The 25,273-nt window shown below is 40.2% G+C and overlaps 1 protein-coding gene across 1 annotated transcript; it reads left to right on the top strand.

The window, feature by feature from the left end:
- The first annotated feature begins 35 nt into the window (after positions 1 to 35).
- itpkcb (inositol-trisphosphate 3-kinase Cb) lies at positions 36 to 23,879 on the top strand. The gene is made up of 8 exons (XM_058079260.1): positions 36 to 408; positions 3,665 to 4,777; positions 19,161 to 19,260; positions 20,090 to 20,303; positions 21,219 to 21,423; positions 22,202 to 22,303; positions 22,436 to 22,507; positions 22,635 to 23,879. The coding sequence occupies exons 2-8, from the start codon at positions 3,707 to 3,709 to the stop codon at positions 22,848 to 22,850; spliced, it is 1,980 nt and encodes a 659-aa protein (XP_057935243.1). The 5' UTR covers positions 36 to 408; positions 3,665 to 3,706; the 3' UTR covers positions 22,851 to 23,879.
- The last annotated feature ends 1,394 nt before the right edge of the window (positions 23,880 to 25,273 follow it).

Raw genomic sequence — 25,273 nt, 5'->3', positions numbered from 1 at the left:
CACTGTGTTGATGGGCGGCCATGAAAGCAACACATAAAGCCACGTGACCGGAAATGGAAACGCTAGCCTTTTCCTAGTTTCGGTATGGACCCGCCGCGTAGAACTATATTTTTTAAGTACTTCATTTAAAACTCTTCATTCGCGATATTTCTTAGTTTTTATTTGTGTGTTAAAGGCGTTTTAGTTAACATTTCGACTTTAGTGAATTCGTATCAAGCTCGCTGCAGCCCTTTAACTACTTAGTCAATGCGGGCTGTGTGTGCTGTTGACAGGCGTTTCCTCTTTCACTCTAACCGCATGTAGGGTGCTACGAGTCGGCACCAGATTCGAGCTTTGTACAACCCCTTTTCACGCCATCGGGAAGCTTTTAAGCTGACACCATAATAATTTCCTCTGAGAAACTGCCAGGTAAGGTCGCATAATGTTTGTTTCCTTATATTTAAACTTGCTCAAGTTGTTTTGGACTCTGTGCACTTCAATGTACCGAACTTTGTGTTAATAATGTATGCACTTCAATGTACCGAACTTTGTGTTAATATTGATCTTATTTTACTCGGATCATGATGTCTGGCAAAATGTATATTATATGTATATTGTTTGTATGGATACATTTTAAAAACTGGTGTCATAGTTGAGGTTATTTCCAACATTAACATGAAGTACTGTACATTACGTTTACATGTGTAAAATCGAATCTTATTCAATCTTACCCCTCCATTGTTTTAGAGATGTTAACTGGAACCTCTCTGACTCAAATAACAAGCAGAAGTTCCCACATTTTTTTCCAAATTGGCAAATATTAAAATGCACCATCTGTCATGTACTATTTTTATGTACAAGTGTTCCTTGAAAAGTCCCAACTCTTTTCCGAGTTTGTGGAAAAGAACTGTTGAGCATTCAATCAACCAACTCACCCTGAGTCATATACTTGTAGTATTTTTAATATGGATTGCACAAGAATGTGCATGCATGTATGTCGCTTGCAATGAGCAGTTGTTTCCATTGTTATCCTCCCTGTGTCATTTCCGCCGTGCAAGCATTCCTTCCTGACAGCAGGGTGTCACAGTGCATGGCAGAGAATAAAGCAAGCTCTTATGCTCTTCCAGCATACCTTTTATAAATACACAAAATGAAACTGCAGCGTGCATACAGTTTGTATCAACATATCATGTGTATGAATGATGAATTTGTTCAGTATTACGGCCACATTGGAAAAAAAACTGAATTTAAACACATATACTGTATATATCAGAACTAAGTTACATTTATGACAATAAATCACAGTTTTATCATCAGTATGAACACTTGAATATGTAAATGTTAAATCCTTGCGAAAGAACGATACACGCCTCTTTGTTGTCTTTGCTCAATCATCTAACCAGAAGTCTTTTTTTAACAAATATTTTATAATATTACACAAATAATATATGGCAGCTGTCTTTTAAAATTGTACTGTGACCTGACTACTTTGTACTTAGACTCACTATTTTCTGTTTCTGGTCTCCCTTGCGTCATACCATCAGGTGACTATTATTTTCCACTTGCATTCAATAAGTTTATACACTGTCAGGTTAGTCTACGGAATTATTGTGATCATAGTTAAAGTGACAAATAGTTGTTTATCCAGTTCCCTTTCATCCGTTAATGCATGAGTTGCCTAATTGTTGCTGCTTCAGTGCAAATGAACGTGGTTTGCAGGCGTGCCTTAATGATTCATACAATTCTGTTCTTGCTGTGTTATTCAAATTAGGACTAATCCATTGTCTGTCATTCTCTTTTGTTTTGTTTTTCTCTCCGAGTAGCTGAACTGCAAGACTGTCAGGTAGTTAAATGAACCCGCTGTGGGAGAAACTAAGGCTCCTGACATTGGAGGATCTTTCAATAGTGTATTTGTCCATCCATGCATTCATTTTCTGTACCGCTTATCCTTACAAGGGTCGCGGGCATGCTGGAGCCTATCCCAGCTTTAGTGTTTTGTAATATTCCCAAAACCATCAGCGTGCTCCTGTCCTGTCAAGGATCTTTTACTAGCATATTTGATGTGTATTCCTGAAAACATTAGCACACTTCTTTCACAGGAGGATCTTTGACTAGCATTTTTGTTTTTAGTACAGTCGTCCCTTGATTATCGGTTCTTAATAAACTGAATATTTTGTAGTTATTTGTTCTAAACTTGAGAAAGTGTTTCAAACAGAGTGGGGAAGAAAAACAAAGTAAGACAAACACATACCACTTCCACACTAAATGTGAGGGGAACAGGAGAAAGCATGTTTATGACTTTCTCAATAAGTAATTAACTAGTTACCCTCCTATTTATTTGTTCTAAACTTATGAAAGTGTTTCACACAGAGTGGGAAAGAAAGAAAGCAAGACAAAAACATACCACTTCCACACTGAATGGGTGGAGAACAGGAGCAAAATGTTTATGACTTTCTCAATAAGTAATTAACTAGTTACCCTCCTATTTATTTGTTCTAAACTTGAGAATGTGTTTCAACCAGAGTGGGGAAGAAAGAAAGCAAAACAAAAACATACCACTTCCACACTGAATGGGAGGAGAACAGGGGAAAAAATGTTTATGATTTTCTCAATAAATAATTAACTAGTTACCCTCCTATTTATTTGTTCTAAACTTAAAGTGTTTCACACAGAGTGGGGAAGAAAGACAAAGCAAGACAAAAACATACCACTTCCACACTGAATGGGAGGAGAACAGGAGAAATTTTTTTTATGACTTTCTCAATAAGTAATTAACTAGTTACCCTTCTATTTATTTGTTCTAAACTTGAGAAAGTGTTTCAAACAGAGTGGGGAAGAAAGACAAAGTAAGACAAAAGCATACCACTTCCACACTGAGTGGGAGGAGAACCTTTTTTTCTCTATCTCTATCATGTAGGATGTGCCATGGTTGACTCCATATAAGGTACTGTAATCATGTCTCATCAATGTAAAATTACTGACACCAAGTGACTAGAATTCTACATTTAACTTGTGATCATAGTCAACGACAAAACAGCAATTATTTATTCATTAATGTTTGGAAAAATCGAGCAAGGGAGCGATGTTCCAACTGTGATGTGGTGAGGGACGACTGTATTCCTAAAACCAGAAGAACACTGCTGTCATAAAGAGGATCTTTGACTAGCCTTTTTTCTAGTGCCTATCAAGACCATCAAGAGCCTATTGATGATCTTTGCCTAGCGTTTTTGCAGTGCATTGCTCACAACAGTAGCATGCTCCTGTCATATATAGAGGATCTTTTTTTAGCAGGTTTCATATCTGTACAACAGCAAAGTGCTGCTGTTGTACAGATATGACTTCATTGAATGGCTATGAGTTGGTGAACCAATGCAACTGTTGCATTGTCCAGTCACAGGAGGGCAGTGTTACGTTGGTGAAGTCTGATTGTTAAATCTACTTTTGTCAGGTAATTATAGATGTTTGAATGAATAGGCGTTGTGGAAACCAGTAATTAGTGTTTGCTGTTTGTGCAATGAAGTAAATTGTCATTTTTCAAATGCACTTGTAGTAAGTATCTCTCTGCTGAAGGCTGAAGGAAGAATGTAAGATTTTCCGAGGTTGGACTGAATGACTAATGATTTGGTGTGTAATACTAATGGTAAGGCTGTAGTAGGTTTCAACTTTTTATCTTCGCAATCCACAGCTAAGGGTGTGTCTGGAGCTGCTCACTTCTACGGCGAGCGGGATGGGCCAAACTCGCTCGACTCCCTCGCACGCCACCACTACCCCCGGCAGAGCGCTATGGAAAGCCATCCAGGCGACCCGACCGCTCGACAATCGTAGCGCAAGGAGCGGGAGAAAGCGTCGTATTTTCCGGCTACACGGGAACCCGATGAAAAACCAAGCCTTATCGTGTTTGGGAAGAAGAAAGCGAGACTCCAGCCCGACGAGAACGGAGCCGAGCTGGCAAAGCCGAGCAGGAGATCCAGCCGCTCGCCTCGAACGCAGGGAGGGAAAGTTACCCAGAGACGAGGCCGTGTCGGCGGCAGAGGAGCAGAGAGTCACTACCGGTGGATTTTTGGAGGCACCGCAGAGCCGAGATGTCAGAAATCAAGCGTGTGTCGAAAGCGGGGAGAGGACTGTTATCCCGTCCGATGAACCGAGTGTTGAAATGCGGAGCGGGGAAGTTAGCGCTGCGGGTTTTCATGAGACGATAGCCGTGCAGGAGGACCATGCATCGGATCTCTCGATCAGGACCATGGACGAGCAGCCGCTGTGGGGAAGCAGCCAGGATTGTGTGGCGTCGCCATTTGGAGAAATGAGCGGGAATGATGTGGACTCTTCTCGGACTTTAACAAACTTACATTCAGGTGTGGACGATTTGACTAAAACCGATTTAGTCGCTGCCAATTGTCCACACTCGTCAAGCCAAGACACAAACACTGTGGTTGATGGTGAAATGCAAATCGGTACCGATGAGCCTCCCCAGATTCAAACGTACCCAGGTACCATACCTAAACTCATCATCACGCGGGACCCCAGCCCCAGTCGGCCACAGGAGTCACCCACCAAGCTCACCATACGTAGCGGGTCGTGCTTTGAGCTTCACCCGGACGACGAGTCCCCCTGCTCGGACAGTGGATGCGGAGGGTCTCCGGCACTGATGCATTCCCTGAGGAAGCTGTCCAACTCCTCTTCTCTTGGTCTGTCCTCAGCCTCATCCTTTGAGGAGTCAGAGGACGACTTCACCGGCAGCGACATAGAGTCCAGCCTGTCCCCGACCAGGTCCTTGTGCAGCCCGGACGATGGATCAGTGGTAAGTGTCCTGTTCAACCATAGCATGTGCTATGATTTGACATAGAAGTCTGATTGGCTAAAAAACAAAACACATCCCCATTGCTAATATTGTGTTTGTATTATTATTTAAGTTGTCAACAAAGAACTATTTTGCACTATGTTGGGTTTATTACTAACTACACTGGCCTTCTTCCTGCATTGGGCTACTATTTGTTTCATTTGCTGGCTGAAATACTCAACTTGCATTTGTCAAACACATTCCTATATATTGGCGAAGAATATTCCATATTCCATATTCCATTACTAGACTGTAATGCACCTAAATTCTATGTAAAAATAATCCCAAAGTCATTCACACTGTACACACAATACATGAAGGAGAAAAAAAATACAGTAATAAAAGTGTGCAGTTAAAGAGTTTTGTGATTTCCGAGTGTGGAATGGAATGCAATGGAATGGCCTTTATTGTCATTATACAAGATGTACAACGAGATTGGAGAGCTTCTCCTTTCAGTGCAGTAGTCAAGTTAAAAAAAAAGACAATTTAACAACATATGTACAAGATATACTATACAAGATATCCAATATATACACATAGTATTGCACAGGAGCATATGCAGGAGCAGACATATTGCAGATATATTAATTTTAGTGCAATGGTAAAAGGGTCATAGTGCAAATAATGACTGGTGTATACAGGTGAGTAAAGTCACATATGAGTGTATTGTATTGGGTTGTTAAATAAATACATATGATTGAGGTAGTAACAGAGGCAGTGATGGAAATATTGCACATTTGCATTATGCTAATGACCGGGTACGTTGTATGTCTGAGTTCAGGGTGGTGATGGCTCTTGGGAAGAAGCTGTTTCTCAGTCTGCTGTGTGGCTGTGTGCAGAGAGTTTGATGGTGTTGTTTTGGCGTGGTTCAGCCTGTTTTTGTTTTTGCGAGATCAAGAGATTGTTCATCCAGCACCTCCATGTCGAGCGATCTTGTGTTTATGGGTCAAAATTTTGTTTTTAATTTATGGGCGCGCATACATAAACCTGGAAAGGACGCAAGACGGAACACCATTAAATCGAGGACCACCTGTTTATTGGATTGTGATGACTCAGACTCCTCGACACACCTGTACAGGTGCGCCGATACACATGGCACGACTGCTGCCAGTGGAAATGTTACTCAGATGGCATGTTTGTCCCACGTTATTAATTAACACTTAATCATGGTAAGGGCACACCAACTACGTCAAATCTCTTACTTCCTCAATTACTACCATGCCTCAAGTGTTGACATGAGAAGAGGAAGGCTTTTAAGCCACATTTCACAGGTAGTGAACCTAGATTCCACTGCTAAATAGTGTGCAAAAACAGCAGCATGACTTAGTGTGTAACATACAACAAGGACTTTATCTGCAAACAAGGAACACAAACCTACACGCGTGCATCCTTTCTTTGTCATAAACCAGATCTACCCCATTCTATGAGCTGACTGGAGTTCGTTCTGCAGTCAAACCTTCAATGTCAAATACAAGCTGCCTCAGGATGCTTTTGAAACAACCTTTCATTATTAAATCAATTTGTTCCAGGGTCGAATCGTTACCATCAGAGGCTTTATGAACTGTATGGACAAGTAGAATACTTTTATTGTCACTAAACACATGTACAATTAGATTTAAAGTAGCTCCTTCTCTGTGCAGACACATACTTTAATATAAAAAATATAGAATAATGTTTACACAATATATAACACATTTACAGCATAGACAACAATATAAATTCAAGAACAGTAAGAATGAGGTGATATGTTAATGAATACAAGAAGGTGGTTTGATATTGCGCAGTGTTTGAGTCTTACAGTATTCGATATTGCACATTTGTACACAGAGGGAAGAGTTGCGTCTGCATTTTGGAGTTCAGTGGGGTTATTACTATGGGGAAAAACGCCGTTCTTCAGGCTGGTGGTCCTTGTTTTGACACTCCTGTAGCTCATCTATTGTGCAAATTGTACAATAGGGTGGCCCTTATTTTCGAAAGTTTGAAAATTCAGTCTCCAAACCCGGATTCTTGTTCCACTCCATGAGAAAACCACGCGAGTAATTTTTTTTTTTAATCGAATAATATTTACCCGGTGCTCAACGACCTTAAAGTTTTACTATATAAGATCAATGAGTCGATGGGAGCCGTGTACTCCAGGGAGCCTGATGGAGGAGAACACAAGAGGACAGCGGTGGGGGATTTTGCACAGATGCAGTCGTAGCACAGTAAAGGGCCTTTCATGTGTGATAGTCATTTGTTTTTGGCTATACCTCATTTTATGTCAATATTCTAGTAAATAGTATTTTGGTGAACCTTACAAGTTGGTGGTGCAACCAGCAGATATCCAGCAGATATAATTTGTAAATGAGAGATTTGCTTTTATGGTACAATGGCATCAGTTTTATCAGAACTGAATTACATGTTCTTGAGGCGAGGAAGATTTTTTTTGTTTCTACAGATGTTTTGTATTTGTCAAAACATGTTGAAATAGAAGTATTCTGGTCACTAGGCGGCATGAATTACATTACATACATTACATTACCTTGGTTCTCTTCTAATTCTGTGTGGAAGTGGCTTAATTTTAGGATAAATTAATTTGTTAGCTAATTTGTTAGCCCGCTGGCTGGCTTGATAAGAGTTGAACAATGTGTAAAGATGAATAACAGGAGTGTAAAGGTTTTGGTTATTGGTTTGTTATGTCATGCCTAGAGGGCTCTAATAATTTTTGAAATTGTATTTAGAAAGTCAGAAACGGGTTTTCTATGCTGTAGCTATGAAAATATTTGATTTGCTACTTATTATTTATTTATCGTAGTCGGGTCTGAAACCAATTAACTCTATAGTGGAACCTCTAAAGTCAAATGCCTCTAAAGTCATCCAATTTGACCAAATTTACAGAGAAAAATGGATTAGAAAGTCACAAAGAAATGTTTAAATCATACTTAATTATTTCCATTTCAGTTAACTAAAATGTTGAATAAGAATAAGATTGCCTCGGTTGTTTGTATGTACCCTGTGATTGGCTCGCAACCAGTCTAGGGTGTACCCCGCCTCTCGCTCGAAGACAGCTGGGATAGGCTCCAGCGGCAGAAAATGAATGAATGAATGAATGAATGAATAGCGCCTTTCTTATTTTTACTCTCGCCTGCACAGTTTGACAATTGAATAGATACGGCAAACATGTATTTAAATCAGAAGTAACTAATGGCTGTCCTTTAATTTATCTCTGAAGTCATATGATTCAAAATTCAGTTTATAAAGAAAATTGGCCCTGTAAAGTTCCACAAAAATTCCATCGTAACTTATCTTATTTTTAACTTTATAGAGGGGGACCCGGAGTGCTTGTGACTAGCGTTCGCTGAGTAAAAGTTCAGAGTCGTTGAGCACCGGTTAAATATATTCCGATTTCAACGAAACTTTGCACAGCACGTTTCTGGGTCAAAAGGAACAAGAATCCGGGTTTGGAGCATAGACATTATTCGTTTGAAATTTCACCCCCTTACAGAGGGCCACCCTATTGTACAATGTAGGTACTATGTGCCAAAAATGTATCATCTCCTACTTCAGCTCCAGGTTTTCAAGGTTTTCATCATGAAGGAAAAAACTTATTCTGTCCTTGCAACTAGATGAACTCACACCACACATCTTAAAGCATGCTTGTAAACATTATATTACATTAACATTTTGTCAATGTCCGTGAGATTCCGAGTTTAGCGGTATGTTCTCTTAAAGCGGAGACAATAGGTCGACAATTTGGTGTCACTGTGTGGTTACAATAGGCTGTAACATAACATTATAGGCTGTAAACATAACGTTTATTGCTAATGTTAACCAAATTGCCATCATTCATTCATTCATTCATTTTCTACCGCTTATCCTCATGAGGGTGGTGGGGGGTGCTGGAGCCTATCCCAGCTGTCTTGGGGCGAGAGGCGGGGTACACTCTGGACTGGACCAGCCAACCACAAGGCACATATAGACAAACAACCATTCACACTCACATTTATACCTATGGACAATTTGGAGTCGCCAATTAACCTAGCATGTTTTTGGAATGTGGGAGGAAACCGGAGTACCCGGAGAAAACCCACGCATGCACGGAGATGGCAGAGGGTGGAATTGAACTCAGGTCTCCTAGCTGTGTGGTCTGCATGCTAACCACACGACCACCGTGCAGCCATCATTTCTGACAAAACCATAACTAATGAACGTGTGTGTCATAGCAGGAAGAGAGCAAAATTTGAATGTACACACCCTGAGGGCGTACCTAATCATGGCAGACGGCACCTTCAATGATAAATACATAATATAATGTAATAAAATTCAATATTATTTTCAGCATCAAACCCTTGATGAACTCTCTTTAATCTGAACCCACGTTTGACACCACGTTTGTTTTGTCACCCGCTTGCCAATTCAGCTCTTTTTCTATTGACTTAACATTTGCTATCTAAGCCATCTCGAAGGCACTGACACAAAGACTTTTTTTAAAAAAAAAAAGAAAGTTCCATGTTTCCTCTCACTCAGGAAGCTGTGGTACACTATGTGACAGAAATTCTTGGAATAACACCTTGCAAAAACAAGATGCTGCGACTGGAGTTGAGTTCAGTTCACCTCACTGTTGTTGCACACGATGAATGATAAACAATGTTTACACCCTTCCCAAAATTAAGTAGCCATTCATAGTTGTGCTGTAATCTACTACAGTTTACCCTGCTACCCGTCCATTAATTATTTTAATCATGCATAATTATTACATTCTTGAAAGATTACCAATAGTCTCCGCTGTCTATGTTAGCTCGGTACACTAAATGCTGTAATTATAGCTGGGGCGTTTATTTACCTAAACCACAAAGAGGTCTGGGCGTCAACTGTTTTTTCCGATATTAAAAAACCCATTATATATACACACACAGTGGAACCTGCTTATCTCGACACCTATTAGACTCTCAAACTACGACATAAATGGTTGCTGACATTTCGGAAAAAGATACCGATCTAAACCAAATCTAACCATTGTTTGTACATTTTGTGACTTTTACCAGAGATGTAAGCAGAATGGCCAGGGTACCAGATTTGGTACTTAAATATGTAGTGATCGTCCGACCGAGTTAAGAGTCAGAAAAATCAGTTAAGTAGGATTCAATATGAATAAATCCAATATTTTTGTAGCTAGACCATAGAAAACCCGTTTATGACCATCTAAAAAACATTTTAACATTATTAGAAACCTGTAAACATGAAATAACACCCCTATAGTCACCTTTACACTAGCATTGGCTGTAGTTTGTAGTGGACATGATGAGCAAGTTAAAAAATGGGCTAGTTAAAAAAGTCATTAATTCATCTTCATCTTTGGTTTTCTTCAGTGTCGGAATTTCACAGCCTCATAATTCCTTCATCACATACGTTGTCAGCAACTCTCTTTCTTTTGTTGCCGCTCTCACTCGGCACTTATGTCTCAAGGCAAATTAGCACTTAAGCTTGTCCTGTCCATCAAAATATGTTGGCACTGTCCCACGCTGTCAGGATCCACTGGCAAAAAAAAACATGAAAATAATATTTATTTACAATTGACAGTTTCCACTTTTCTGCACGGCGGTCGAGTGGTTAGCGCGCAGACCTCACAGCTAGGAGACCAGAGTTCAATCCCACCCTCGGTCATCTCTGTGTGGAGTTTGCATGTTATCCCCGTGCATGCGTGGGTTTTCTCCGGGTACTCCGGTTTCCTCCCACATTCCAAACACTATGCTAGGTTAATTGCCGACTCCAAATTGTCCATAGGTATGAATGTGAGTGTGAATGGTTGTTTGTCTATATGTGCCCTGTGATTGGCTGGCCACCAGTCCAGGGTGTACCCCGCCTCTCGCCCGACGACAGCTGGGATAGGCTCCAGCACTCCCCGCAACCCTCGTGAGGATAAACGGTAGAAAATGAATGAATGAATAAATGAGTTTCCACTTTTAGAACTGTACTGTGTGTGTGTGTGTGCACGTGTTTGTGCGTGTGCATGCATTAAAATTTCCCTTCAATGCGTAACCTTGTGCACACTACACAACTCTCTGCTTTTTCACTTCTTGGTTGCTGCGCTGCATGTATTTCAATGGAAGAGCTGCAGGCCGAGTTCTTATAAAAGCCCCCTTGTGGCTGTTTTGAAACAGGTTAAAACTGCACAAAACATGATCTCTTCTGTTGTACAGTTGCAGCATCACCTAAAAGACATCTTTGGGATCGAGCGTTCATAATGGAGAAAAAAAAGTATAAATGGTAATGGTTTAATTTCATTTGAACATGCATCAGATTACAATTGAATGCATCACATAATCAGTTCACAGTTCCACATGTCCAAAAGGAGTAGGAAGAAGCAAAGCTTATTAAATCCTACCCCTCCATCTGGTACTTTTACAATCAGTAACTGTTACATTTGCTCACTTCCTGCTTTCCTAATATAGTTTAAGTTTTTTTTTAATTATTGATTTTATTTGTGATTTTTTTTATTTTATTTTTGTCACGTACCGAAGTATAAGGTGACATGAGCATACAATGACATAATGGGTACCATAGTAAGTTACTGTTACATTTGTTCACTTCCTGCTTTCCTAAATGCGTCTTTGGTGGCAAATCCGCAGCCGCATCTGTACAGTGCAAGTACAGGAGGCTAAAATAATGAGGAGAATTGATGCTGTAATTTGAAATACTCTTTGATAATATTAGTGTGTTAGTGTATTTTGCACAAAAATTGTTATCAAATTCATGTTTGCATTGGTCCGCATAATGCGTCACTTAAAGTTGGAGTGAACGCACAGTGTCTCCAGTCGATGAGTGGACGCTGTCATTTACTGGCTATTACATCCACAGCCAGGAAATTTAGCAACCTGAGCACACTTGAGCTGTCGTAACAAACAGGATGACGCAGTCTCAATAGTTTCAGATAAGAGCAGTGGCTTTAATGGTCACATGTTGTCCCGCTCGTCGAGTAAAAAAGCACTTGTCTCAGTTTGAGAGCGAAAAGAGGGCGTGCGTCACGGCTGAAGACTACCAAACCAGTTACAGTTGGTACGCTCTGATGGCTGCAGATACTTGTTCACACATGCACTCTCGTTTGCGATGGCGTATCGTATTCAGAGTTCAGCGTGTGTGTGTCATGGAAAATTGGGCTGAAGGCAAAGTAGGTTGCTAGGCAACGTCTTTGCCATATACGGTACTTTTTTTTTCCTTCTTCTTCTTCTCCTCCTCAATTTCTTAATTGCAGACTGGCACCCAGAGTATCTCGACTGTTTCTGATGTTTGACTGTTACATATATACGTGTTGCTTAACCCACTCCATGCACGCATTCAGCCTTTGGTAAAAGATTAATATTTTCCCTCAGAATGTCATGACACACAGTGGAACAGAACACAAGAGGAAAAATGGTGGAAGCCAAGATAAGATTACAGACAGTGAAACTTAAAATGTAGCATACACATGCTACTTCCTATATATATATACTGTATATCTATATAGGGTGAGTTTATTATCTGACACATTTGTAGGTTAAATAAAAGGCAAATAAAGTAAAGAAACAAAAAAGTGTTTTTATTTTTTAAAAGTAGATATCATGACCGGAGTTCAATCCCACCCTCGGCCATCTCTGTGTAGAGTTTGCATGTTCTCCACGTGCTTGCATGTGTTATCCGGTTTCCTCCCACATTCCAAAAACATGCTAGGTTAATTGGTGACTCCAAATTGTCCATCGGTATGAATGTGAGTGTGAATGGTTGTTTGTCTATATGTGCCCTGTGATTGGCTGGCCACCAGTCCAGGGTGTACAAGACAGCTGGGATAGGCTCCAGCACCCCCGCGACCCTTGTGCGTATAAGCGGTAGAACATGAATGAATGAAAGTACATATAATGACATTGTGTTTCATTGTGTTTTAATGCGAGGCCGATCGGTTGATTTTGGTTTCAATGCAGATCCAGTAGCTCTGAAGTTGGTAACCCATAACATAGATGGTGTTTCCAGCTGGTACAGAATCACGTCTACCAAGATTGAAGTGCAAACGGAACGCTCGTTGTGTTGCAGTTACAGATTTGTTTGTTTTGATAAACAGTCCAGTTCGTGGCAGCAACTGAAAACTGAAAAAGAAATGGAAAAACAATGGCATTATATGAAAAAAATGGCATTGTATGTACTTTTCAAAAATAAGAACACTTTTTTGTTTCTTTACTTTATTTGCCTTTTATTTAACCTACAAATGTGTCTGACCCTGTATATATTCATTCATTCATTTTCTACTGCTTTTTCCTCACGAGGGTTGCGGGGTTGCTGGAGCCTATCCCAGCTGTCTTCGGGCGAGAGGCGGGGTACACCCTGGACTGGTTGCCAGCCAATCACAGGGCACATATAGACAAACAACCATTCACACTCACATTCATACCTGGACAATTTGGAGTCGCCAATTAGCCTAGCATGTTTATTTTGGAATGTGGGAGGAAACCGGAGTACCCGGAGAAAACCCAAGCATGCACGGGGAGAACATGCAAACTCCACACTGAGATGGCCGAGGATGGAATTGAACCCTGGTCTCCTAGCTGTGAGGTCTGCGCGCTAACCACTAGACCGCTGTGCCGCCGACCCCCCTGTATATATATTATTATTTATTCTTTATTGTGTTATTGTGCAATGACAAATAAAGTCTATGTCTAGTCTCTGTCTATGTCTATGTCTAGTAAGAAATCATACTTGTGTTTGGACGACAGACGAACCAATGACTTTCTTTGTGGATTTTTATTTTCAACTTGTCGTACTGAGTAGACTGGAGAGATGTTTATGTAAACAGAATAAAGCTAAACATCGTGGCCTTAGCTGACCTCATGTTGCTCTTCTTCAGGTCATAAATGAGTGCCGCCGCTGTGCAATTAGAGCGGGGGTTGTTATTGAGTGGCTCTCTTTGCTAATTTTCCCACGCATGAGCTAGAAAAAAGCTGACGCAACCAACACTTTAAAGAGCATGCAGAGGTAGATTTAGCTGCTGTGTGCTGACCACTCATAAAACCTCAAGTGAGGCTGCTGTTATTTTGACTGTTATTTGTACCAATGAACTTGATGGAGGAATGCACAGTCCACTTTGTGAAAGATATTTTTCCTTTTGGTGTACCTTAGTTTTGGGTGTGGACATTGTGTGCCTATTTCATGACAGCAGTACAGTACAGTGGTATGCTCTACATTTTACATCTATTATGCAAAATTCCAAAATTTTCTATGAAATTGACAATTTTAGTATTTTTTTTCACAAAATTATTTTACTATTAAACACAATTAAAAACACATTTTAAAATAGATTTTTCTCCAAAAATAGGCCATTTTGATAAAAGCAACAGCTTATATCAAAGGTGTATTTCCAGACAAAATAATTATGTTTTTATTATTTTTATGTTTTTATTGTTGAATTGCATTTAAGAAGGAGCTTTTTACCAAAACGACCTATTTTCTGTAAACAACAGCAACAAAAAAATATATATATACATTTATATATATATACATACACTGTATTTTCTGGACTATAAGTCGCTCCGGAGTACAAGTCGGAAAAGGCCAAAACTGCATAATTAGGTTGGAAAAAACATACATAAGTCGCATTGAAGTATAAGTCGCATTTTTTGCGGGTAATTTATTTTACAAACTACTTGGCCAAAACCAATAAATATATATTTATTTTTTTTTATGGTTTTCATTTGAATAGACAAATAGAAAACAAATTTAATGAGAGGTTTTTTTTTTAAATCATGATTCAGCATTGAAATCTACAGATTTTTTTCTGTTTTACCAAGATTCCCAGGTTTGCCTACAGCCACGGTGATTTAACGTGAATGTTTTTGAACTGGCACTATGTAGAGACCACGTACACCTGGTGTTGACGCACTTACAGTAACCCACTATTATGCCCATTCTTGGTATTACATCAAAAACAAAAGCTAAACAAGTCCAAAGAAAATGCAAGATAAGGTCGAGCTTATCCTTGAGATGCACGGATATGCTGTGACCTTGCAAGACATCAATCATGCATGCCAGCCATTTGATTCCGCATATTTTTCTCTTAAAGCTTGCAGAAGCTTGTATGACTTTTATGACTGCTGGTGCTTTTTGTTGTTTGTTTGTGCCAAATTTACACAACACACACATATGAAGAGTCGCAAACTGCTCAGACAATATGGGGCAAAGGGATGTGGTTTTGATGTATAGAAGTTAAAATAAAAATGTGTAACTGTCTATGCAAACCACTGCGAGCGCACACACCGAGCAGTCATTCCTTTTAGCTGGTGATTGTCGTCTGACAGGTTCTGCATAAACACACGCATGCACGCAAAGACACGCGCACAACTTTCCGTCACTTCAAGGTACATTACATTGACTTCCATTCCTTTCCAAATGCAACCTCCGCTTGCTCTTTCATAACCCCCCCTCCAAGCACAACATGCAATTTGCACCTCCATGCCGACCTCCTGTAGGTTTACACACCACTGTGGAATGCAGCACGCAGGCTGAAGATGAGCAGTGGGAGGGAACGGAGGGATCTTGCTTTTCCTACCCCCATGCGGCTAAGAGATTGGCTCCGTGTGGGGGGCTCCAGTGGGGATTATGAAAGAGAACAAAGAAAGAGACGACACATCAGTGGGAGAGACGGTTAAGAAAGAGCGAAAGACAGAAGGGAAATTGAAGTCATTCCAGAAAATAAAGCAGACTAGATTGATTAGAATGTGATGGGATGTTGACACGGGGACCTATTTTGTTTGGAATTGCCCCAGAGATTTGACAGGAGGATTATGTAGCAGGCGGTGCAAGTCTACACAAGTCGACTAGGAGGCCAAGTCAGAGTTTAGGACGAAGTCGGAGACAACAGCGCCTTGCTGAGGGACGGACGGTGAGGGGTGTAGCCTGCTGGCTTCTTGTGTTGTCTGTGAGGCTGCGTGTCTTCCCCCTTTGTAAATGAGGCTGAGAAACGTATTTGTCCTGGCTATACTTAAAGTGCTTTACTGTAAATCTGTGCAGGTTTTTGATTAACCATTAAAATTCAAGCAGGCTCATAAGAATTGCATAGTTTGGTCATGTAAAACAGAACAATAGTGATGTCTCAGTAATGCACTTGTTTATTTGAATGGAGGGGCCTCATTGTTCTAATGGTACCCATTACGTCATTGTATGGTCATATCACCTCGTACTTCGGTATGTGACAAAAAATGTAAAAAAAAAAAAAAACTTAAACTATATTAGGAAAGCAGGAAGTGAACAAATGTAACAGTTACTGATTGTAAAAGTACCAGATGGAGGGGTAGGATTTAATAAGCTTTGCTTCTTCCTACTCCTTTTGGACATGTGGAACTGTGAACTGATTATGTGATGCATTCAATTGTAATCATAAGGTCATGACCATGACTGGCGCTATATTTGTTATGACGGTATTTTCCGGACTATAAGTCACACTTTTTTTCATAGGTTGGCTGTTCCTGTGACTTATACTCCAGAGCGACTTATAAATGAAAGAACTGTTTGTTACATAAACACTGGACACCTTTTGTGTTCATGTTTATTTTTTATGTAGCTGAATAAGCATTGTGTTAGCATATCTTACACCTATTCAGCCTGTTCTCCATTATTTTATTAATGTTAGAAGTTCCCTTCCGAGATGACGTAATGTCTGTTTTGGTCAAGTAGTTTGTAAAATAAGTTACCCGCAAAAAATGCGACTTATACTCCAGTGTGACTTATGTATGTTTTTTTTTCCTAACTATGCATTTTTGGCCTTGTGCGACTTATAGTCCAGAAAATACGGTATATCTCCTCGAAACCCAGTTCTATGGTAATGGTTGGATTTATTTTGAACATGCATACATATTACATTGGACATTAATAAATCCTACACCCTCAACTGCCGATACACATACTCACTTCCTGTATTCGATACCAGTCAATACAAAATAATAGTGAATCGCGAACAGCTGGATTTCTGAGAAAAATATTTAAATTGTGATTTATATTCTGTTAATTGTGTTATTTTTGCACCTCTACATGTTCTGCTTAAAAATATGAAGTTAGGGGCCACTGTTTCAGGGTTCAGGTTCAGGTCTGGAGACAATGAACCATAGTTCCCCATTGCAGGCAGCACTCAAATCCAAGTATCATGTCGAAAGAACTGGCCCCTGAGAGCATATAGTAAAATGTGGCTATAATGTTGTCATGGTGGACCAACTAGACTTCAGAACAATAAGAACACAAACACACACACACTATGGTTTTTGTTGAGCTCCGTAGTTCTAACGTTGATGAGCAGAAAAAGACTGCCTGACTCAATTCCAGTCACAAAAAGGGCAAAAGGAAATCAACTTTTTTCAGAAACAAAACAACATGTTGCAAAAACAATGATGTAATACATCTAACACTCTGGTGTTTCGTCAGCCTTCTTGTGAAGTGACGTTGTTTGGAGTTGTGCGGTGGTTACTCGGATGATGCAATTCAAGGCTCAGTCCACCGGTGTCTACTAGTCACTCTCAATACCGATCTCTGGCGATTCCTGACATTGGCGACTTGTCTGATTGACGGTGCGTAATGCATTTAGAAACAATAACACAGTATTTATTCTATTGGTGGTTGTGTAATTTCCTCCCAAATGTCATGACTTTGTCTTAATGAGTATCTAATGCGTCAACGCCACTTACACCAACTCACTGCGACACAGGACAAGCGTCTGGCGGCTCATGGTGCTGTACATGAGCGACATAAGTCATTAAATGTCAATTATACATTCAATTACACATATTATTATGTGAACATAGCATTTAGCCAAAAGCATAATCGTGAATGACTAGCATGGAAATGACAAGCAACACAAATTATATATAGCTTCTCAATAATTTTGGAGAATTGTGATAGTAAGGAGACTGAAAAATGGTGTTTGTCACCATTTTTAAAAAATTGGAATAACCTTAGTTGTTTTCATTTCTTGGGGAAATCTTCCGGTCTGAAAAGATAAATTACTGATTGTAGCGGCTCAACGAGATCGTAGAACCGCAGATGTACATCAGTCATGATGTGCTATATATATATATCACTATATTGACAGTTACTATGGTACCCATTATGTCATTGTATGGTCATATCACCTCGTACTTCGGTACGTGACAAAAATAAAATTAAAAAAACAAAAACTTAGCTTGGAGACCAGGGTTCAATTCCACCCTCGGCCATCTCTGTGTGGAGTTTGCATGTTCTCCTTCATTTGTGGGTTTTTTCCGGGTACTCCGGTTTCCTCCCACATTCCAAAAACATGCTAGGTTAATTGGCGACTCCAAATTGTCCATAGGTATGAATGTGAGTGTGAATGGTTGTTGTCTATATGTGCCCTGTGATTGGCTGGCGACCAGTCTAGGGTGTACCCTGCCTCTCGCCCGAAGACAGCTGGGATAGGCTCCAGCAACCCCCGCGACCCTTGTGCGGAAAAGCGGTACAAAATGAATGAATGAGTGAAAAACAAAAACTTAAGCTATATTAGGAAAGCAGGAAGTGAACAAATGTAACAGTTACTGTTTGTAAAAGTACCAGATGGAGGGGTAGGATTTAATAAGCTTTGCTTCTTCCTACTCCTTTTGGACATGTGGAACTGTGAACTGATTATGTGATGCATTCAATTGTAATCTGATGCATGTTCAAATGAAATTAAACCATGACCAAATTAAGCCCGTTTTTCAGGCAAACAAAGGGCTGCTGTTTCTGCTCTGTGCGGACATTGCCGCATGAAGTCACAATAAAATGTGACTTATCGACACAGCAACCGGAGAGTCGATACAAGCTGACATGTAAACATGGCGGCGATAGGAAGGGAGGAAGTAAAAGTTCATTTTTACACGGATCACAAGACTGTGACTCATATAAATGTTTTGTTTTTTGTTACATAATTCCGGTGCGTTGTCTTTTGTTAATAAAACAACAGCACTTACAAATCACAGTTTTAACAGGAAAATGCAGCAATTGGTCGCAAGAGTCAAAACAAATGACACACACACACACACACACAAATGACTCCCCAAAGTTCTAATCAGTTGTTTGCGTCAAAGCTTCAACTGAACACTGTACTTGCTGTGTGACTTCCCCACAAAGATAACACACTCTTGTAGACAGTATGACTCTGTTTTACGACACCACGCTGTCGACTTTGGTAAATGTTTTATGAATGGGCTTTGTCAGTGGACTCAAGGGGGAGGATCCGGCCAATGTCTACTACTAAGGTGTGTGTGTGTGTGTGTGCCGAGCTCAGTGTTTAGTTTGACTGGCTGACCTGCGAGTGTCAGGAGAAGACAATGACAACTTATTCTTTTTTTCCCTTTTTTAGAATAAGTCGTGGCAGAAGTTGAAGACCATGGTGCACTGGTCCCCTTTTGTTGTGTCCTTTAAGAAGCGCTACCCTTGGGTGCAGCTTGCAGGCCATGCAGGTATCCACACACACACACACACACACACACACACACACAAGCGTTCCTCTTGTGTGTATAAACCAAGGGTCTCAAACTCAATTTACCTGGGGGCCACTGGAGCTAGGGTCTGGGCAAGGCTGGGCTGCATCAGGTTTTCCAAAAAAAAAAAAAACGCATTTATTAAAAACAGAAAAATATACAAACTTTTTCAGTGGTTTGGTTCCGATTTTCTACAATAAAAGCTCTGATAAAACATTCCGCTGTTCTCAAATATCTTAATTTTTAATTTTTAACTTTTTAATTTTTAAGAATAAAGAAAATCAGTAGTAAATAAATATGATAATAATAATAATAAAACAGCAAATAATAAAAACTTAAGAAACCACATATAGTTGGTGGGTAGACAAATTATTTTTTTCTGATTAAAATTAAAGCATTATTAGAGCCCTGTAGACATGACAAAACACGACTATAGTCACATTTATACTTTTTTTTATTTACAACATACTGCGCAACTGCAGGGTCTTGAGACACATGCTAACTCGCAAACTAGAGAGCTAACGACCTAAACGGTAGCCTTCAAGTTATTTGCTTTAAACTTAAAAAGCCAAAAACTTACCACTTCCACACGGATAGGGAGGATAACTATTAACAGTTATTTAACCTTTAACATGAACATTAATCAAACGTAATAATTTTTTCTGGGTACATGATACCATACAGCATCCATATCAAACTTGCGCGGGCCGCACTAACATTAAACTTTCATATCAAGGCGGGGGCCTCAAACTAGTGGCCGCGTGTTTGAGACCCCTGGTATAAACCGTGTATTTTTTCCCAATCCCAGGTAACTTCCAGGCTGGGGAGTATGGTCGCCTGTTAAAGCGATACTGCGAATGCGAGCAGCAGTGCCTGCAGAAGCTGATGAAGGACACGCTGCGGCCCTACGTGCCTGGTTATTATGGGGTGGTGCAGAGAGACGAGCAGGACTATAACCTAATGGACGATCTGCTGGCAGATTTCGACTCGCCTTCCATCATGGATTGTAAGATGGGCAGCAGGTGAGAAGGAGCGGAGACACGAACACAATCACGGTCCGCAGTCATCGAGTGATGTAACCTTTTATACAAATAAATGTCTGCACTCTTGGCAGATGAGATGGGTATCAGAGTATCGTAACGTCAACACATACATGTCATTACTAATAATTACAAATGACGAATAGGTAGGGATAATTGTTTATGGGGATTCCCATCCTGGAAAAAAAATGAATTTAAAAGTGTTTCTCACCTTCTTTAGCAATTTTCTGGCACCTGCAACTTTGCATGGCACGTTATTTGGCAAGTGCACTCAATGAAAAAATTCATAGACAATGAGTCAGCAAAGTGTTGTTTAGGAACTTGATTTTGGTGCTACGCTACCGTACATGGCTAATGGTCGAGTTTACTACCGGCAATATTGTACAAATAGGGACATAACAACAAAGCATATCACAAGCCCACGTATACATGGACACAAATATTCCAGTTGCATTTGGAAATAATTTAACCTTTGTATACACCTCATTCCAATCGGATTCACAGGGGTGGAATATTCCTTTCCCAAATCCGATTGAGGTATCTTGTACCCGCTTAGGGTGCGTTCTTCTTTGTGGTGTTTTTCTTCTTCTGTTGTTTATTGGCGGTTGGCGAGCAGCTTTCGTGTGCATTACCGCCATCTGTGGAACAGAAAACCTGGAAATACGGAGTTATTCCAACAAGAAATTGATGTTTACGTTTTACTGCGCATGCCCCATTGACTATTCTGGTTGATTATAGCGGCACATGTAGACAAGAGATTGGAATATTCCTTTCCATGGATACCATTGTTTTCAGAAAGGTCTTTCGGAAAGATTCCATTCGGAAAAAGGAAAAACTCCTCAAGTGAACATGGCTAATGACTCGTATTAAAAATGCTTAACTTTTTTTTGTTGCCAGGACCTATTTGGAGGAAGAGCTGATGAAAGCGAGAGAACGCCCACGTTTGCGAAAGGACATGTACGAAAAGATGGTTGCCGTGGATCCTGGGGCCCCGACTGTGCAGGAGAGGGCGCAGCAGGGCGTCCTCAAGCCCAGATACATGCAGTGGAGGGAGACGCTCAGCTCCACGGCCACACTGGGATTCCGCATTGAGGGCATCAAGGTGAGAAATGAACTCTCCAAGTACACGACAATGAAAAGTTTGGGAAACAGTTGATTTTTTTTTTTAATTTTTTAAAATTTTTACATTTTTTAAATTTAAAATTTTTAAATCTTTAAATTTTTACATTTTTTAATTGGGCGGCACGGCGATCTAGTGGTTAGCGTGCAGACCTCACAGCTAGGAGACCAGGGTTCAATTCCATCCTCGGCCATCTCTGTGTGGAGTTTGCATGTTCTCCCTGTGCATGTGTGGGTTTTCTCCGGGTACTCCGGTTTCCTCCCACATTCCAAAAACATGCTAGGTTAATTGGCGACTCTAAATTGTCCATAGGTATGAATGTGAGTGTGAATGGTTGTTTGTCTATATGTGCCCTGTGATTGGCTGGCAACTGGTCCAAGGTGTACCCCGCCTCTTGGCCAAAGACAGCTGGGATAGGCTCCAGCACCCCCCGCGACCCTCGTGAGGAAAAAGCGGTAGAAAATGAATGAATGAATGAATTTTTAAATTTTTTTAATTAAAAAAATAAATTAATTTTAAAAATGTTTTTTTAATTTTTTTTTAATTTTTTAATTTTAATTTTTTTTTAAAAAGTCAGCATAACATAACAGAAAAGCATTTTAAAGAGCTATATCATGGGCGACATTATCCTCGGGATAATTTGAGCGAACAAACATGTTATTAAGACACCTATGACATGCATTAATCTGGTGGGGAAAAAAAATGCAAATATATCCCCTTTTGGTATTTCATCCAATCAGTGGCTTCTTTTCTTCTACAGAAAGCCGACGGAACCTGCAACACCAACTTTAAGACGACCAAACTCAAAGAGCAAGTGATGCAAGCCTTGGAGGACTTTGTTGATGGAAACATTCAGACGCTGGTGTGTTTCCAACAGCTCTCCAAATTAGAATAATTAACTTTAATGATGTATTTAATAACTTTTTAAATACATCCTTTTTTTTTTCTTTGTCCGTATTGTAACGTTTTTGTAACGTCTATTTCCGCTCTCCAGAAGCTCTACCTGCAGCGACTGGAGGAACTTCGGTCCGTACTCGAGCAGTCGCATTTCTTCAAGACACACGAGGTTAACACACACACACACCAAAATACCTGAAGAACTTGTTGACCCAGTGAGAGATTTTGTGACATTTTCCTATCAGTGCATTTCTATCTTAAACATGTCATCATCATGTCATGTCTTCTTCTTCCAGGTGGTAGGAAGCTCTCTATTATTCGTGCACGACGCCTCGGGAAAGGCCCGTGTGTGGATGATTGACTTTGGGAAAACCGTTCCCCTGCCCGCACCCAAGACTCTGGACCACAGGACCCCGTGGGTGGAGGGCAACCAGGAAGATGGCTACCTGTGGGGACTGGACAACCTCATAGACATCTTCATCTCCATGCTTCCGCAATCTCTGACATCTTGAGTGGGGAATTTGTCATGGAAAAGAGGACAAGGGAGTTTCACAACTGGAAAACTGTGGACTTCCACTTTTTGTCCGGGTTGTACCTTTTGTGGGAATTTACTGCAAAGTGGAAATTTGTCAAAGGTCCGGTATCGTACTTCCGCTTAGAGACTACTTGGTTGGAAAATCTGCGTAAACTGCAGTGATAAGACTTAAAAAAAAAAAAAATTGTTTCTCGCTGCCTCGGAGGTGATTGCAACACTAAAACCCTGGTCAAAACCTTGTGTAAATACAAATTATTTAATTTTTCTGGCCTTTATATAACCTACTTACATTCTTTGTACAATGCCTGTGCAGTTTTTTTTTAATCTCTGATTTTTTTTCTCCCACTGACCTCTACCAGAAGCATTTTTATATAACAACAATCAAAGCGATGGTACGTGATTTTTTTTTTTTTCACAATGCATCCTCAGAAAGCCATGGAAACAAAACAAGACGTGCCTGTGTTGTGCGTTTTAAGCTAGTAAGCTGCACTCGGGTTTACACACTCTTAAGGATATTGCGCTGTTGCGTAACATTTCCAGTGACGCTCGAGCCATAAAAGGAAGATTTAAAACTGGACTGGACTTTTTTTTACATATGCTGATGTTATAACTGGAGTAAATAATAACGTCAACTAATGGCTTCCTGTTGTCCTTCGACTATGCATTGACTGTTCAAACTAAATGACTTCCGGTTATCCGTCAACAGGGAAAATTATCAGGAGCCATCCTCACCTCCGAAAAGGAAACAAAACTGGCACCGAGCGGCACGGTTTTGTGTTTACAAAGTGTTATGCGACTTCTACTTCCAATGCGTGTATAAGCAAGCGTTAACAGGGTGTCTTTTTTCTAACTGGGAGTTTTGTAATGTGAGGAAACTGGATTCAATAACATTTTATATTCTGTAAGCGCATTTTTTAATGTCAGAAAAATTACAGGTCACGTTTTGAGATCCCTGCTTTGTCATGAAGGTAACGGATTGCAATAAACTGGAAATAAGATTTGTTAAGAGTCAGGGTTTATTTTCTTTACACTGTGTGTGTTTGTGTATATACAGCAGAGGTCTCAAACTCAATTTACTTGGGGGGGGGGCACTGGAGCTAGGGTCTGGGTGAGGCTGGGCCGCATCAGGTTTTCCAAAAAAAAAAAAAAAACGCATTTATTAAAAACAGAAAAATGAATAAACTTTGCTTTGGTTCCGATTTTCTACAAGAAAAGCTCTGATAAAACATTCCACTGTTCTCAAATATCTTAATTTTTATTTTTCTACACAAAATAAGATGAAAAATAAATAAACAAATCAAGAATAAAGAAAATCAATCAGTAATAAATAAATATAATAATAATAACTAGAAAATTCCCGCGGAAATTTTGATGGACTGGCCACCTGTGCTGTGAACCTCGGGCCCGGTGTGCCAACGGCTACCGCGGTAGCACCTAGCAAGAAAGCCTCAAGTACGGAAAAGGTTGATGCAGTCCCATAGTGTCCCCACGTTAATTTTCTAAAGTTTAAAGGCAAATACACACTTGGCATGATGTGGGGACACTGTAGGACTGCACCAAACTTTTCAGGACCTGCGGCTGTTTTGCGACTGCCCCAAACTTTTCAGGACCTGAGGCTGTTTTGCTAGGTGTCAGCATGGTAGCTGTTAGCATGTTAGCATTTAAGCTAATTTACTCATGTCTGAAGGCAAATACACACATGGCATGATGTAGGGAGGTTATAGGACAACCTTGGCACTTTCTGAACTTGAGGCTCTCTTGCTAGGTGCTAGCATGATAACTGTTAGCGTGTTAGCATTTAAGCTAATTTACTCATGTTTAAAGGCAAATACACTAATGGAATGATACAAGGAGGTTATAAGACAACCTTGGCAGTTTGTAAACTTCAGGCCTTCTTGCTAGGTGCTAGCAGGGTAGCCGTTAGCATGTTAGCATTTAAGCTAATTTACTCATGTCTAAAGGATAATACACACATGGCATGATTTAGGGAGGTTACAGGACAACCCAGGCACTTTCTTAACATGAGGCTCTCTTGCTAGGTGCTAGCATGATGACTGTTAGCATGTTAGCATTTAAGCTAATTTACTCATGTCTACAAGCAAATAGACATATAGCATGATCTAGGGAGGTTATAGGACAACCTTAGCACTTTCTAAACTTGAGACCCTCTTGCTAGGTGCTAGTATGGTAGCCGCTAGCATGTTAGCATTTAAGCTAATTTACTCATGTCAAAAGGCAAATACACACATGGCATGATGTAGGGAGGTTATAGGACAACCTTGGCACTTTCTAAACTTGAGGCCCTCTTGCTAGGTGTTAGCATGGTAGCCGTTAGCATGTTAGCATTTAAGCTAATTTACTTATGTCTAAAGGCAAATATACACATGGCATGATGCAGGG

This window comes from Doryrhamphus excisus, chromosome 8 (genome assembly GCF_030265055.1).
Source record: "Doryrhamphus excisus isolate RoL2022-K1 chromosome 8, RoL_Dexc_1.0, whole genome shotgun sequence".
NCBI lineage: Eukaryota > Metazoa > Chordata > Actinopteri > Syngnathiformes > Syngnathidae > Doryrhamphus > Doryrhamphus excisus.
Note: the sequence above shows the minus strand (reverse complement) of the source record. Positions and strands in the feature narration are given on the sequence as shown.